The 16554-nt window shown below is 37.6% G+C and overlaps 1 protein-coding gene across 5 annotated transcripts in view; it reads right to left on the bottom strand.

Moving 5' to 3' along the window:
* The window catches only part of SGCE (sarcoglycan epsilon), a 68451-nt gene that overhangs the window by 8127 nt on the left and 43770 nt on the right, over positions 1-16554 (bottom strand). For 3 of the 5 annotated variants that reach the window (XM_037046462.1, XM_037046464.1, XM_037046465.1), the window contains 4 exons: positions 8945-9107; positions 6367-6578; positions 5420-5446; positions 4490-4678 (listed from right to left, as the gene is read on the bottom strand). In XM_037046462.1, the coding sequence (XP_036902357.1) occupies positions 4490-4678; positions 5420-5446; positions 6367-6578; positions 8945-9107 (591 nt within the window). The remainder of the gene's footprint in view (positions 1-4489; positions 4679-5419; positions 5447-6366; positions 6579-8944; positions 9108-16554) is intronic. The other 2 variants (XM_037046463.1, XM_037046466.1) reach the window with 1 other exon arrangement.

The following is a 16554-nucleotide window of genomic DNA, read 5'->3' as shown; positions in this document are numbered from 1 at the left end:
TTTTCTAACCAGCACCCACCTCTCACCTCTTCACACCATTCTCCTCGGGCAGTTTAAGGAGGTGTGAAAAGCGTAGAGGCTGCTAAGCACAAACCCACACACAGCCCCAACCCTCTAGGTAGTGGGCTGGACCACCCCTTTCAGACTGCCCTGTGCACATGCCCCTCAGGGATAATTAGAACAAGCGTGAATAACATCCCCATCCCCACCTCCAGCCCGGGCAGAAACACCAGAAACAGCAATCTGGTTTACGAACCCCCAGGCCTGCATCCTTTCAGTGTTTCAGTCAGGATTTCTCAACTGTTTTCCTGCTCCATCATAACGCCTGTCCGTCAGATTCCTAATCCCCAGAAGGAGGGCCCTGAGATCCATACTAACCAGTAAAAGGTCCACAGGTGAGTGTGACCTTCAACTTTGCTTGGGACAACCAAGCCAGACCTGGTTGGTCTTTTCAGACGTAAATTTCTATGACTTAGAATTTGACTTCCTTAATTTAAATCATTATGAAGCTTTATCTTTGAGGTACATTGGGCAAACCTGTAATCTATTTCGGATGTTACATCTCCAGTTAAACCCATAACCCTAATCACAACAGTAATTTTGTGGGGCAAAGCAACATTTGCTTTTTTTAAGAGTTACTTTATAATGTGATTTCCAGCAATGAATTGTAACAAGTTAGGGACTGTTTAGGGAAAGAATACTTCTGACTCTTAATGGTAACATCTACTCCCTGAACTACAAAGATCACCAGCACACCCGGGGATGAGGACATTCTACAGACTCTGTGGCTAGTGCTCCTCAAGATTCTCATGGCCAATGGAAACGAGGAAGGTGTAAGACCCTGTGCAGACCAGAGAATACTAAGACATGCCAATGACTGTGTCCCAGACAGAATCCTGGGACAGGAAAAGGACATCAGGGGAAAAACTAGTGAACTCTGGAGAAAAAAGTCTGAAATCTGACTGATAGCAAAGCACCAGGTTTGGTTTCTTATTGTAACAAATATAATAAAACACTGGAACTCTCTGTATCATTTTTGCAACCTGCCTGTACCTGAAAAATCCTCCGGAAATAGTAAGTTTATTAAACAGTAACTACATTAGCAAAGATGAAATTCAATGTACCTTTGGTACAGCTCTCTCCCCGGTGACAGTTTAACAGGCTGTTTGCACTGTCCCTGTCACCTGAGCAGCAGAGGGTCACTGTGCAAATGAAACCCCTCCTTTCTGCACATACGTCCCATCAGCAGTGTCTCCGCACTATTTAGTCACCTGGCCTGCAGCCTCAATCAGAGAACCTGCTGACCCTCTGAGGTCAATGACCACACATTTATCCCTGACTCAACCAAGATGGGTAAATAATCTAGTCTCAGTTTTGATCCAGTTTAGCTTCGTCCCTTATCTGTGGCTCAATTTTATCACCTGCAAACAATGAAACGTTTGTTATTTCTAATTTACAGTGCCAACCTGGAGTCCCACGAAGCGTTTTACCAAAAAAACAAAGACCCAAACACCACCCCTGCCCCGCCACAAAACAAACCCTAAGCCCCCCAAACAATAAAATACTTGTGTAATTGAGAAATTACTGTGACGGCCCCTCATTACATAACTTATAAATTCTCTACACCTAACACTGTTATGTGAAGATTCTCTATACCTCATCGATTAACTTGTTTAAAAAACCCAAATATGCTTTTATGCAGCTTTGAACATTCATGTTCTTGAGTCTTGCCTAAAAACCAACATGAACTTTCAGCCATATCCTTAGGCTTGAATATTTCTGGTGTCAACTTTGAAGAATACACACAAAATCCAGTAGTTAGCCAAATTATTTGAGTGACAAATTCAGTACAGTTAGTTTGAATAGGTGAAGATGAAATACATGCCCTTTTAGGAAGAGTTAATTAACATCACCAAGGCAGCATTATCCAAGCCCATACCCAATTATCAAGTACTGTGATTCCTCATCAAATATTTCATTTTGAAATTAGGAATTCAGTTCAATCCAAATGACCAAAATATTTATATATTCGTGTGTATTTGGTCCTGAAATAGAACTTTAAGGACTGCTTTTAAGGCAAGGAGTGAAAGCTGAATTTGCATAAAGGACACCTGTGAGGAACCTGGGGCAATAAATCTCCTATTATCTGGCATGGCTGGAAAATGAGGTTAATCACATATTCTACCTTCTAGGGAGTTACCATAGAGACTGTGCACATTCTATCCATTTCCAAGAATAAAAAAAAAAGATAATATACACTCAATGGCAAAACTACACTGAATGTAATTTAATTTTCCCCTGATGAGTCAGATGCACCTGACGATCTAGCAGTGTCTCAGAATAACCACTGTGAGCATCACCAATTATCTATGTACCCGATTTGTATAGAAGTACTAGTTAATGGAGTTTTTCCATTAGCAGAAATCTGAATTATATGAAGGTTTCCTGGACTTAAAAATTTCAATCAAATAACCTATTGCATTTACAAATAGAGAGATGTGATCAACATAATGACAGTCCTCACGGGGTTACGGGAGGACCTGGAAGATGCATGCGGTTGCAAATGAGGTAGACAATTTTATTCTATTAAAAATTTTACTCATATTGCAAAATCCTACCTATGAGAAATCAAAATAATTTTTAAGGAGCTATTCTTATGTTCAACATATATGGTTAGAAAAGACAGCTAAAAATGGTACTTTCCCCCTCCCTTACACTTTAAAAGCAATAGAGTTTTACTGATTTACAAACATATTATTCCAGTTCCCCTATTCATAATGAATAATTATCTATTCTAAAATTGGTATTATTGTTATATTGTCAATAGAAGCATTTCCCAAAATGTCTTCTTTAAAGTTCCATCTTCTGACTTTTCCCCACAGGCTCACAAAGGAAAGCAACACATCGAAGGCTCTGAGAACCCTGCTGATTAAAAAAAGCTAAAGACAAACCCATCTCAAGCGTATCTGACCATTTTATTTTTGAGAATATATATCAACATTTGAAGAACATCAATCAACATTTCACTCACACTTTTGAGTAAATAATATGAGAAATAAAATAAAGAATTCTTTAACTCTTTTCAATTTGTAAAATGACAAGGCTGTTCATACTTTTCCTCTAAAAATGGCAGGAGAGACTGTTAAATTGTGAACTCTTACAATATTATTGAAATTTTACTAATCCTCCTCATCAGTATTGAACCTGGTAAAGTGGGTTTTAGGATGTCTCACTAACTATGGGAGAACACAGAAACCCACCCCCTGGATTCAGTACAACTCAACTTTGTGTGACTCTAATATTTACTTCCTTGATAGAATATTAATATTTCCAACACTCCAGTTTTAAATCACACAGTTTTCCCTACTGTTAACAGGACTTGAACCGATAAGTCACAAACAAGCACATACGTACCTTGGCCTACTCCACTAAGTAAATACTGTTAAATGAGTTCAGGAAAATTCTCACAACACTTTCAGATTTCCAAAGTATTTTGGACAAATTTATTGGGTCTGTCTATCCTACTCACAGTAATTACTGTTTAATCTTCAAATTATCACATGCATTTTATATGGTTACAAAATAAGCATCCTGACAGGAAAATGTTGGCACCCAGACAAATTTTTAATCAGTAAGAGGTTACTTCTATTTCATATCCTAAGATGTATGTGTCTGTGTGGGAGAAGAATTTTCCTTTCTATCCATTTTACTTAGAAAAGTGAAAAAGAGGAGGATGTCAAAAATCAAACTTGTGATTTCCTTGGGGAAATTAAATTGAACCTTTTTAACATATGGATAAAGAAAAAAGAAAAGAAGAGACGTGCTCTTAAAAATAAATGGCAGTTTCACTGGCAATTCAGTGATACCGGAACTGATCGAGGCGTACAACATGGCGCCCTGAAGGGCAGCGGGGTGACTTCCTCCCCGCACCCCCACACCTACCCCTCCGGGCTCCCTGCCCACAGTCCTAGCTCAGCAGGAAGGTCTGCACTGATCAACCGCACTTACAGCCCAGATCAGAACCACTTGTTTTGATAGATAAGCAGATGGCAAAAAAACAACTTCCATTAAATTGGTCTGTGGTAATAATATTAAAACAATAGGCTATCAGAACCAAATAATTCTAATAACGGCTCTGAAAGTAATCTGTTTGTCACGCTTTAGGAGAGGCCCCTCTTTTCCCAATGAACTTATCTCTGAGCAGACATATGATAGTTCATTAGCTGCGTCAACTTCTTAAATATCAAGGTGGATTACTGCAGAAAAAATAATACAAGCATTCCCTGAAAGTAATTCTATTAATTTGGGTCAGCACAGCAAGGGTGGGATCTACACAATCAACGTCCTTTTGGTATTTTCTCTTCTCTATAAACAAACAAACAGCAAAAAAACAAACAAAAGTACCAATAATGAAAAGCTCTGGTCTTTCTAAACAGGAACTGGACACATTCATGCGTATTAATAATCACTGTTTCAAGTGAATACTTACTGCTGTGTCTGCATCAATGGCATATTAGTGCTCTCATAATTGTCCGCGTGGAGAGGAGGTATGATTTCCCCTGTTACAGGGTGAAACACAGGAAGCGTTGACAGGGGCCAAGCTATCTCTCTATTCTTGGACATGTCACGAAGTTCTTTGGTAGATTTCTGAATAGCACTATGATGGACCAGTTGGATGCTAGGTCAAAAAGAAATAAGACAACAAATATTTAAAATCATATACTATCCCAGGGGGGTCATCCATTTGTAACATTTTTTGGAAAAAAAATTTTATTTTTAAAGTAGGAGGCCATTATTGCACTTTGGGCTTTCTACAAGTTATCTCAAAAAAAGAGATACATTTCATATATTTTTAACATAGGAAAACTGAAAAGTAAAAACTAATTTTTGATTAGATGTTGTTTGTTAAACTAAGCTACAAAGCATTGTGTTAATATTACAGACCTAAGTAACAAACTAACATTCTACTTAATTTCTATGATTAAGATTAAACTACCAGAGCTTTTATACTGTCGCTTCTGATGGGGCATTTATAAATACTCACAGAAGTTTCATTTTATGGTAGGTTATTACTGTAGATTCAGGAAAACGTGTATGAAAGGTCTTTTCATCTGTTCTCTGGTTTATAGAAATGCAGATTGGGAAATCACATAATATAAATGGCAAGTTAATATTCTGAATCTGAAATATTTTAGGTTTAGTTTTTATTTGTATAGTCTTAGTTTTCAAACCCTCTTTTTTTATTTTTAATGCCTACCCCTCCTAAATCTGTCTATTTAGAAAGCAGCTTTCACACTATGAAATCAACTATGAGAGATGACCAATGAAAACGAAGCATGACGCACATGTGAGAAGCATGATGAGCAACCAAGAAGTGGAAAAAAATGATAAAGAAAATAACAGGAAAGAAGACACTTACTCTGGTGTTTGCATGTTTCTCTTTTCCCTAGAAACAAAACAAAATTTATGAATTAAATCATAGCATTGATATTTGGAGTATTAAGACTATATGCTCATGAAATCTTGCATGAGGTGGAAATGCTGACACCGTCACTATTAAATGCCACCAGGCAGCACTGCCACCAGGCTGATGACTTTACTTGGATGGGTACACATACAGAGATGGAATACTGATGAGAAACATACAGAAAAATGGGGGAACAAAAAGGAGATTAAGAATCAAGCTCTTGGAAATAAATTCTACGACATGATGACATCAGGCTACATGTGAAAATGGAAGAATTTGTTACTTGCTGCTTCATTCATTTTTTTATCCTTGGCTTTGTTACTCTGACTTCCAAATAATCTCAGGAGATGGTTTTAGTTGATACCCTGAACATACTAACTATTCATGAACTGAATACTAATTGAATTATAGACTAATTTTCATTAATTTACTCCTAGGTTTATAGGTATGGGTATATATATTTCAGCATTTAGATCGTCACCCTGTTTGACAGAAGAACAGTGTCAAGAACTCTGACCACTCCTGATCAAACTAAGACTATTTAGTCCAGGTGCAGCGACCGTGTCAGATTCCAAAGTCTCTGCTTACTCAAGGTCGCCTGTGTCACCCAAAATGTCCGGCCTCCATTATTCTCGGGGCTGTTTTCGCTGGCATGAATTGTCAGCTAGCCTTCATAATTTTTGAATAAAATAACTATAACCCCTCATTTGATTTATTAGACTCCAAACTATTTTAATTCATTTTTAAAGGACTAAAGTACTGTCATTTGACTTGAACACAATTTCCCCTCCTTGATAAAGTGCTTTATGAATTAAATGAAACTTAGCTTTTAATGGAATCTTATATATTGTTATCTCAGTAGGGTCTATAATTTTTTATTAGTGTTTTAAAGTACTCACACGCCTTCCCGTCGGCAGCACATGATATAAGCAAGTATTAGAAAAAGGACCAATGCTACCGCCGAGGGCACAGCCAGTGTAATTAGGAAATCCGTGTAATAGTCTCTGCTTTTCAAAGAATCAGAAGGGGGTTTGTACTCTCCACCATCAGGTAAGATCCCCTCTCCACGAATCACTTCCTGATAGGTGGACACTTGCTTTGTTTTATCAACCTGATGCAAAAGAAGACAATTACAAATCAAATCAGTGGCTGCAAACGTGATGAGATTCCAAGATCTAGACATATCAAAACATTCTTTGACAAATTTCTAAAAAGCAATCTCTTCCCATTATTCTATCACCTTGAACTTGCAATTTTGAGGGCAGCCACGAAGAAGTAATGAATAAAAGTAATAAATTAAAGGCTCTATGTTGGCCTGCTTTCGACGTTCTCTCACTATACTTGTACATATACACAGGTATATATATACATAATGCGCGTATGCAGTTGTCCCGTTTCTCTTCTCCAAAGCAGAAGTCCTTCACACTAGTATGTAAATATCTTATTGCCTAATGACAAACCTTTAGTGCGGATGTTAACAAACCATAAACTTGCTGATAACCAGGTATGTGGGTGTGGTTTCCAAAGTTAGCAAAACAAAAAAGAAGTAAGGGGGAAGCAATTTCTCAATGATTACAACCTTGAACTTTCTGGCACCCAGTTGATGGAAGCAGTTTTTTGAAATGGTGGTCTAAAGACCATGGAACCCATCCAATGCTGTCGTTTTACTAAATTCTATCCCAGAATCAAAAAATGCGTATTGGTGCTATATTAATTTACCTCTACCGTAACTGAACTGCTTTTACTGAGTTGCATTTAATTAGGTTAAGGGTTTCTTTAAAACCATTACAAAAACGGCCATGTGAAATTTGTTACTACGTCTGCTACCCACCACCTCAGAAAAAAAGTTAGGAGGCATTTGTGACATTTCTCAGTATCCTCTCCCAAAAAACTCTACTTGAAGAATTTTGGTAACAACGCAATGCTAGGAAAAACTATTCTCTGCCAAACAGCTCATGGTTTGCCTCCTTCCGGGACAGGAATTAAATAACTGACGAACTTCCTCTTTAATGCTGGGCATTAGTAGTCCTGCTGCCACACTTGACTTTAGGCTTACTATAAAAAACAACTTAGGTCCTGATTTTCCTTTTGTATTTCATTTATTTTGTTTATTCCTTGATTCTTTCACTTAAGCTTCCTAAAATCTTCTGTGGTAAAATGCAACATATAAATAAAAACATGTAAGATCAACAAGAAAAATGTCCAACCTTTTAATTTACAAAGTCTTACCACAAAAATTAAAATCTTCAAAGCTGTCACTTTTAACACTTTCAAAATCAGATGATATCCCTAAACACGAACGTTTCACAGCACCAGCACAAGGAACATGGCATGCATTCACTATTAGGCCCACTGTCTCCAGATTCTGGTTAGAGGCATCTATTTAAATAAATGATGAACACAGCCGCCAGGTCTCTCAGACCCTCATACAATTACCACCACCACTGAAATACTGAGCTCAGAAAACTCAACATTTATTTACAAGACACAAACCACGCCATCTTCGTAATTTTACTTGGTTTAAGAGGGCAGAGAAAGAGCATTACTTTCCTACGACAGCAGCGATAAAAAAAGAAGAGGCAGGGCCAAGGGCCGCAGGTGCTAAGTGCTACAACGTGAGTAAGATGTTCTCCCCTGCTGGGTCCAGGAACGTTGCCTGCAGTTGGTTCGCTAAGACATGAGGTGACAGTTGTGTTTATGTGTCAATGACTTTGTTCAAATGTCAACTTTAAACTTAGATCTAATTCAGTCACCACCAATCATCCAGGGTTGACAGAAGTTAAATCTAAAGGTCACTGAAGAAATAAAACAACTTTTCCCATCTTCCAGAAAGCAGGATAAAAAAAATAGGACACCCATTATACATATCTCACACAGATATGAAATCGTGCCCACATGTCCCTAAGTCTTTTATTAGCATGCTAATTTAAAAAGTTGTTTAGAAAGAAGTATTTGATATTTATGGAACTGTGAGTAAGAGTCTAACTTTCCACGCTTGGAGTTGTTCCCTGCTCCCTTGAGCTTTCCCTACACGTTTTGAGTTTCTAGGACACTGAATCATAGCACAATATTGCTTTACTTCTAGTAAGGTTTTTTATTGTACTCTGGTTTCTCCTTCCAGAGTGGGCTAGGAGAGGCATATTTGAGACTTTCTATGCATGTTGCCCTGACTCCATAATTTACCCTGATTTAGCAGCCACCTGGATGTCCAGGGTGAGCATTTGGACCACCTGCCAGGCTAATCCTGCCCAGCAACTAATCAAGGGTGGACTGAGAACAAAAGTGCAGATACTCTTTCCTAAATGGATACGCTGTCAATGAGCTTGCCAAATACTTAAAGTCAAGAGAAGTTCATTTCAGTGAACAAAGTAAAGCCAGGATTTGTTCCTAAAAGCAACTCAGGTTTTAGTCAAATGTTATCTCCTACCACATCACTTCTAATTACATTTGCGAAAACAGAATATAATCAACACTCACCAAGGAAATTTTGCACCAGTCAATGTAAAATTGAGTACGAAATTTTTTATCACATGTGATTACAGGCTCCATTTCTTGACTGCATCTCAATTGATTCTGTGGATTTTCAACTTCTCGCAAACAAGAAGAAAATGGGACATCGGCACCAACCATGACATAAACGCTGCAAAATTGTGAAACTCTCAGGTTATCCTTTAAAGAAATTGAAAACACTGAAAAACAATCTACCCTGAAAGCAGGATTCATCCTTTTGAATTGAGGGATTATCTGGAATCTCCCCTAAGGTAGAGGCTGGGTTTTAAAGGCAATGATTCATGTAGGGGCTTCCCTTTATCCTTTCCATTATTCAACCAATATTTACCCAGGGCTTTGGAAGACCATACCCTTTCTCAATTCTATGTTAACTTCTAAAAATTGTTTTTATCCTACTTATTTTAATTCAAAGAAACTATGTATCCTATTCTGATTACTACATTGGGTACATTACTTCCATTTAAAAATTATTCTTAAATTGTTTAGAAAATAATACCATGACTAAGATAGTAAATAGTTATTAGTAATAAATCTTCCCTTGAATTCATTTTAATAAGAGTGTGAAATTACCCCCCTGGAGGTTTGGAGCTTTAAGGAGTTTTTGCTATTCTGCCCAAGAGTTCCGTCTGTCAGCTCTTCTACTCCACAGACCCCTACTGTGGGATCTCCCAGTACACGGTCTCTCCAACTTTTATCTGAGGCTAATAGAAGGTAAAAACTATTGTTTGCTAAACACAAACTAAGCAAATAAAATTTATTTTCTTTGTGTGCATGTTAGCAACCAGGGGAAATAATTCCACCTAAATGACCAATAGGTGATTCACAATAAAAAAGAAGTTGATAATAGCTTTTATACTTTGTTATTTTCATTTCATATTTATTATCTTTTTTCCATTTAAATAACCTTAGAAAAACTTGAGACGATTAAGAGCTACAAACAGGTAGTTACAGAATAGCCAGAGGGATGGATGGAAAGCACAGCACAGGGGATGGAGTACCAAAGGATGCGTACACAGGACCGTGTACATGAACAATGGTGTGGGGACTGCCTGAAAAAGTTGGCGGGGGGCTGAGTGAAGGGAAGCAAAGGGGAAAAAACTGGGACAACTGAAATAGCATAATGAGTAAAATTTTTAAAAAGGAAAGGAAATATGTCTTTCAAAAGAATAAAGACAAGTAGGGAATTACTCTAAATTAAATATTTCTTTTGCTAATGATAATGCTATACAGCTACTTATGAGACAAAATAAACCCATTATAATTCAGCTGTCTTCCTTGCAGAAATTGACAAACTGATCCTAAAATTTGTGTGGAAATTCAAGGAACCCCAAATAGCCAGAAAAAAAAATCTTTAAAAAGTTAGAAGACTCACAATGAACAATTTCAAAGCTTACTACAAAGCAATAGTAATCAAAGGATGTAGTAATGGCAGAAAGACAGACATATAAATCAATGCAATAGAACTTAAAGTTCAGAAACAAACTCTTATATTTAATAAACTGATTTTTGTCACAGGTGCCAAATGAGTGGGGGAAAGAGTAGTCTTTACAACATACAGTGCTGGGACAACTGGATTTCCAAACACAAAAAAATGAAATTAGACCCCTACCTCATACTATACTAAAAATAACTCAAAATAGATCAAAGGCCTAAGTGCGAGAGCTAAAACTATTAGACTTTGAGAAGAAAACTGGCGTAAATTTTCATGACCTGGGATTAGACAATGGTTTCTTAGATATCATACCAGAAGTTCCAGCAATAATTGAAAAAAATAGATAAATAAATTGGATTTATCAAAATCAAAAACTTTGTGCTTCAAAGGACACACTTCAAGAAAATGAAAATGAAAACCACAAAATGGGAGAAAGTACTTGCAAATCTAGTAAGGGAACTTGTATTCCCAATACACAACGGGCACTTACAATTCAGTAACAAAAGACAAATAATCCAAATTAAAATGGCAAAGAATCTGAACAGACATTTCTCCATAGAAAATATATAAATATCCAATAAGAGGATAAAAAGGTGCTGAACATCATTAGCCATTAGCAAAAGAAAGATTAAAACCACAGCGAGACACCACTTCCCACCCATTATAATAAAAAGACAGATAATGGAAAGTACTGGTGAGGATGTGAAGAAATTGGAACTCTCCTACTCTGCTGGTGGGAATGTAAAATAGTACAATTGGTTTGGAAAACAGCCTGGCAATTCCTCAAAAGGTTAAATACAGAGTTACCATGTGACCTGCAGTTCTATTCCTAAGTGCAATGAAAATATGCCCATACAAAAATTTGTTCATGAATGTTTATAGCAACATTGTCCTGAATAGTCAAAAAGTGAAAATCCAAATGCTTACCAACTGAATGGACAAAAGGTGGAATAGTTACACAATAGAATAGTTGACACAAAAAAGAATGAATGGATTAACTTTGAAAACAGTATGCTGAGTGAAAGGAGACCACATACTCTGATTTCATTCTTATGAAATATCCAAGAATAGACAAAATTATAGGCATGGCAAATAAACAATGGCTGTCTGGAGCTGCAAGGGTAGTGAAGTAACTGTTAATGGAAGTGGCAAGGGGGTGCTAGAATTATGAGAATATTCTAAAGTTGATTGTGATAATGATTGTACAACTTTGGGAATAAACTCAAATCCATTGAGTTATATATACTTTAGATATGTGAATTGTATGGCATGTGAATTATATATCCAGAAAACTGTTATCTTTCAAAATTAAATATAAACACAAGGACAAAAATGCAAAGCTATGTCAATGTGAGTATGAAGCCACACCCTGAGCTGAACACTGTGCCCCAGAGTACAATTACACAGACTCATCTGGTTGTTCTTATGTGCAATGTGTATTTGGGCTTAAAAGTCATTTGAAAGAACGCTTTTTAAAAAAACAGTGCCTTTGGGAGATGAACAGTATACAAAAGACTGAAACCAAAGATCAAATTAAAAATTCAGAACAAAAGTGGATGTGAGAAAACACTGGCAAAGTATGTAGATGATCAGTGAATCTAAACACATTCCACTTAAAACAAGTTACTTTTAAGCTCCACTAACTGCCTAACAAAGACCACATTTTCCCTTGATAATTGTGAAATACACTTGAAATACAGAAGTAAAATATTTTTACCACAGTCCTCTTGCTTTAACATAACAATTGATTTACATTTATAATGAATAATTTAAAAACTAATTGCACTTCAAGATAACATAAGTGGGCATAAACATATGAGTTTTTGGTGCTTTGAAAAGTTTATTTTTTCCTCCAGTTAAAAAGTAACATGCAGCGTTATGTAACACCTGGAATAAAACAAAATTAATTAATTTTACCGAGATATCTATTTTCACTTTCCAGTGTTTCCCAAATGCATATCTATTAGCCTAATTGCAATCATCTCTAAAATATAACTTTGTATCCTTTTGCACTTAATGCATCATAAACATTTTCCATATTGTACAGTCTTAGTAATTATAGTGTTATGGCAATATAATTTTTTAAGTGCACATGATTTACTCAGCAATTATTTCAGAGCTGGACATGTAAGTTGCTTCCAGTTTTTCAATGTTATAAATAATACTGCAAACACTATGTCTGTGCATATTCTTTAATGTTACTATCTTAGATGAGATGCCTAGAGGTGGAAACATTTTTATGACAGCGGACTCACATTGCCAAGTTACTTTCATCTCTACTTGGATGATCCATAAGCTTCACAAACTTAATATGTTCCGAACTGAGCTCATCATCACCCCACCCCACCTCCACCTGTTCCTCCTTCTATCTTCTTCTCTCTTGGTGACTGGCATGGCCAGATGCTCAAGCACCATCATCTTTGAGTCCTTCTTCCCACATATTCAATCCGTCATCTGTCTCTGACATTGACCCTGGAAGAACTCTCATGCACACCCGTCCACTCTGCTCCATCCCACTGCCACAAGCCTGGGTCTAGTTACCATCACTCCCACAGGGAGTGGAAGGACAGTCCCCTAATAATTCTCCTTGTACCCAGTCTTTTTCACTGCCCTCAGGGAGCCTATGTACCAAATAAATTAATGAATGAAAAGCATTTCACCTATTTAAAAACACAAGCAAGTGTATATTTGAACGCTGCTAAGAGAGTAAGTCTTTCAAATTCTTATTACAAGGGAAAAAATGTGGGGTTATGTGTAGTGATGGATGTTAACGAAACTTATTGTGGTGATCATTTTGCAATATATATATATGTAAAGTCATTATATTGTACACCTTAAACTTACACAGCATGTTAATTACATCTCAAAACAACTGGGAAAACAAGTTAAACAAAATGCAAACAGACTACAAATGTTATCAAGAAAAGCAGATTTTGGAATTTCCTTGTAAATAAAAAAAATTGTGCATATAGTTTCTTTTGTAGAGCCAATAAGTTTCAACATGTTGGCCTCTTAACAATTTTGCATGAGGCCATGTATTGTATAACAAAAACTATGCTAAACATGCTAAAATTACATTTTCATAATCTCTTGTTTTCCTTTCAGCTGGCTTTTCGATAGGCAGAAATTGGAAGTTTTTGTAAGGGTGATCCTTACCTTCTATAATTTTTGCTACATGTTCTCAAACTTTCCAATCTGTGTGAACAGATGACAGGGGAGTGTATTACCAAATACAAGGCTCTCGGCAACCCTATCAGAACACGGTGCCTCAGAATCCTAGGAACTGGCAAGCACTAGACAGAACTTGTCCCCTGGAAGGGATTTTTTTCCTTCCAATCTGAACAACTCAGTTTCCCTTGAGGGAAAATGCATTTACTGAGGCCTTTACAATAAAATGTGAAGAATGAGACACAGGTGAAACATTCAAGTTAAAACTCTGCCTTTTTCAGCAACAGGAAGATAAATGGACCCCATGATTGTATTTTTTTACCTAAGTACTGAATGTATTTTATTCCTTATCTGGTGCATATAGAGGATAAAAGGCACTTCAGAGAAGAACGTACCTACATCCATTACACATGCCTGGGCAATCGGAAGCTTTCAAATGCACCAGGCGTCCCTGCCTCTGTCCTTACCCCTCCCCTTTGTTTCGTGCCTACCTGTGATCACTCACTCCATCCATAAAAAATAAGATAAAACATAAAGACTAAAACTAAATATAGGACCTAATACAGAATAAAACCAAAATAAAGGAGACTTCTAGACTCTAGTCCTTCTGCTTGTTTACTCCTCTCCACCGGAGAAGGAGGGAATTCTCAGAAAGGGTCGGGCACACCAGCCCGGACCTCTCTGGCTCTGGGGGAGTTCCCGCTTGCAGAAAGATCTTGAGACCTTTGGCTTTGCTCTATTTTGCCATGCGGTGGGCTCAGTAGGCCCACCTGCTAAAACGAAAACTTTAATACCAGCCATATTCTGCAAAGCTCCCTAACGCATCCAGATGAAAGCCAAACTCTCTTCCCTGGTGCACAAGGCCTTTGGGGCCTGGGCTTTGCCTCCTTGGTAAGCACCGCTTCTGGATCCCTGTCCTCACTCTCTCCACAAAGGAGGTTTCCAAATCCACTGTGCTTTCTCCTACCTGAGGGCTGTGCCCCCTGCCTACAGTCTTCCTTCCTTGTTTTTTGAGCAGGCTAATGTGTACTTGTATTTTAAACTCAGGTCAGACTTCAACTCACCTCCTCTACGAACCCATTTTAGGCATTCGCCTGCCATAGGGGAGGAGTGCTTACCTGTGGCGGGTACCACACTGTTTTTTAAATGCTCTGGTTTCTTGCGTGGACCCTAACAGATTGTGAATGTAGCCTGTACTTTTTAGATCACTGTACCCCAGAGGTTAAAACTTTATTCCCCCATAAAAATACTTAATCAATGAAGGAAAAAACAGGAATGTACACAGAGAACTTACAAAAATAGATATTAGACATCTACTTGCATTGATTTCATTTATTTGTATACTTATAAAATGGATTTATATGGGTCTTCGATTTTTAGTTTATTAAACACTTTTTCCCCCAAAATGCCTATCTCATATCACCATTATTTCCTAAATGAAAAGGTATGTGTACCAACAATCTCGGGGGCATATTATTTAAGAATAATGGACAATCTTGTAAATCACCAAACATGGGGACAACTCCATGGGGCTCCAGGGTCTGGCCCGGGATCACGACCTTGCATCAGGGCAGCATTTGGCAGCCACTGACTTACATTCTCTTCCTAAGTGGAACTTCTCACTAAGGCCTTGGTAGGGCGAAAAAAAAAAAAAAAAAAAGCGGACAATTCATAAAAGGGAGTACTTTGTGAGACTGTCTAGAGAACAAATGGGGATTCTCGGTTGCTGATTGAGGCTAGATCCATATGCTTTGGTGACCAGAGGAAAGAGTGGTTAGTTTGACAATCTCTTAGGAAAAGTGAGTATATTCTTTAATCCTCACACCCCATCATTCCCTTCAGAGCCACCATTTACACCACATCATTCACCCCAGATTGGCAGCTAAGGCATGCCTGGAATGAAATAGGAATCTGCTCCTCTTTCCACCAGCTTAACCCAGGCTAAATGCATCCACAGAATCCTTGGCCTCTGGCTCCACGTCAGGAGCAAAAGTGGCACCAAGGCCACATGCTCCGAGACAGCGCGGTGGCCCTGCCTGGGGTTACAGGTCTGGCAAAGGAGAGGAAATCTTTCCAGGAGGCTCGGCCTTTCCTTGCAGGAGTTTACTCACTCTGACATAAACCTTTATCGTTGTTTTCTGTTAGATTTAGGAGACGTTTGAAAGCTGTCTGTGAGTTCTGCAGAGATGACAAACACATCGAGAAGGGAAAGGAGCTGGGATACCGCTGGGTGGGGTCTGGATGATCAACACTTAATGGTGCTTCGGCCCGTGGAAGGGCTACATGTTCACTCCGAGGGTCTGCTACGAGAGATTCTCCACTCATTCACTGGTTCTTTCACTACCCACAGCAATTATGGGAAAATCTGCAATTGGTGGATTATGGCTGCCATAAGAAATAGGAAATCATTTCATAGAGATTTTTTTTTAAAAGATCAGAGACTCAGGCTTATACTAAGTACAAAGAAGAACACATTTTTAGGTTCTTAATACTTCTGAAGTGTAGGAGTATATTTTTAAATAAACATTTAGAAAGAAAAGGGATGCAATAGTTTGTGCTGTCTCCAACCCTCTCTCTTGATCTTTTCAATATTTCATTTTAAAAAGAGATTTGTAGCCCATGTTATTTTTTAAAAAAGTACAGAGGCAAAAAGTTTATTATGTGAATTAATAATTATGATATACACCATTAAAAAGAAAGAAAGCCATGTGAGATGAGTTAAGCATTGGATTTATTTATAAATTTAAAGCAATAAGGGGTAAAAAATTGTTGGTGTGAAATTATGCAACAACTAAAAAAAACATGCAAAATCATTCCCAGGGACAAGTTTTTGTTCTGGAATTATATTCAAGGGGGGGGCGCTTATTTCATTAGTGCTTATGTAAGGATATTGTAGTAACAGAGTTGGCTTTGGGTAGAATTTATAGAAATGCTATTTTGAAAGAGTTTTTGAATACTTTGCAAAGGTTATTATGGC

Source organism: Sturnira hondurensis, unplaced genomic scaffold, assembly GCF_014824575.4.
Source record: "Sturnira hondurensis isolate 20B ecotype Veracruz unplaced genomic scaffold, ASM1482457v3 Scaffold0005252, whole genome shotgun sequence".
NCBI lineage: Eukaryota > Metazoa > Chordata > Mammalia > Chiroptera > Phyllostomidae > Sturnira > Sturnira hondurensis.
This window is presented reverse-complemented; position numbering and strand designations above follow the sequence as displayed.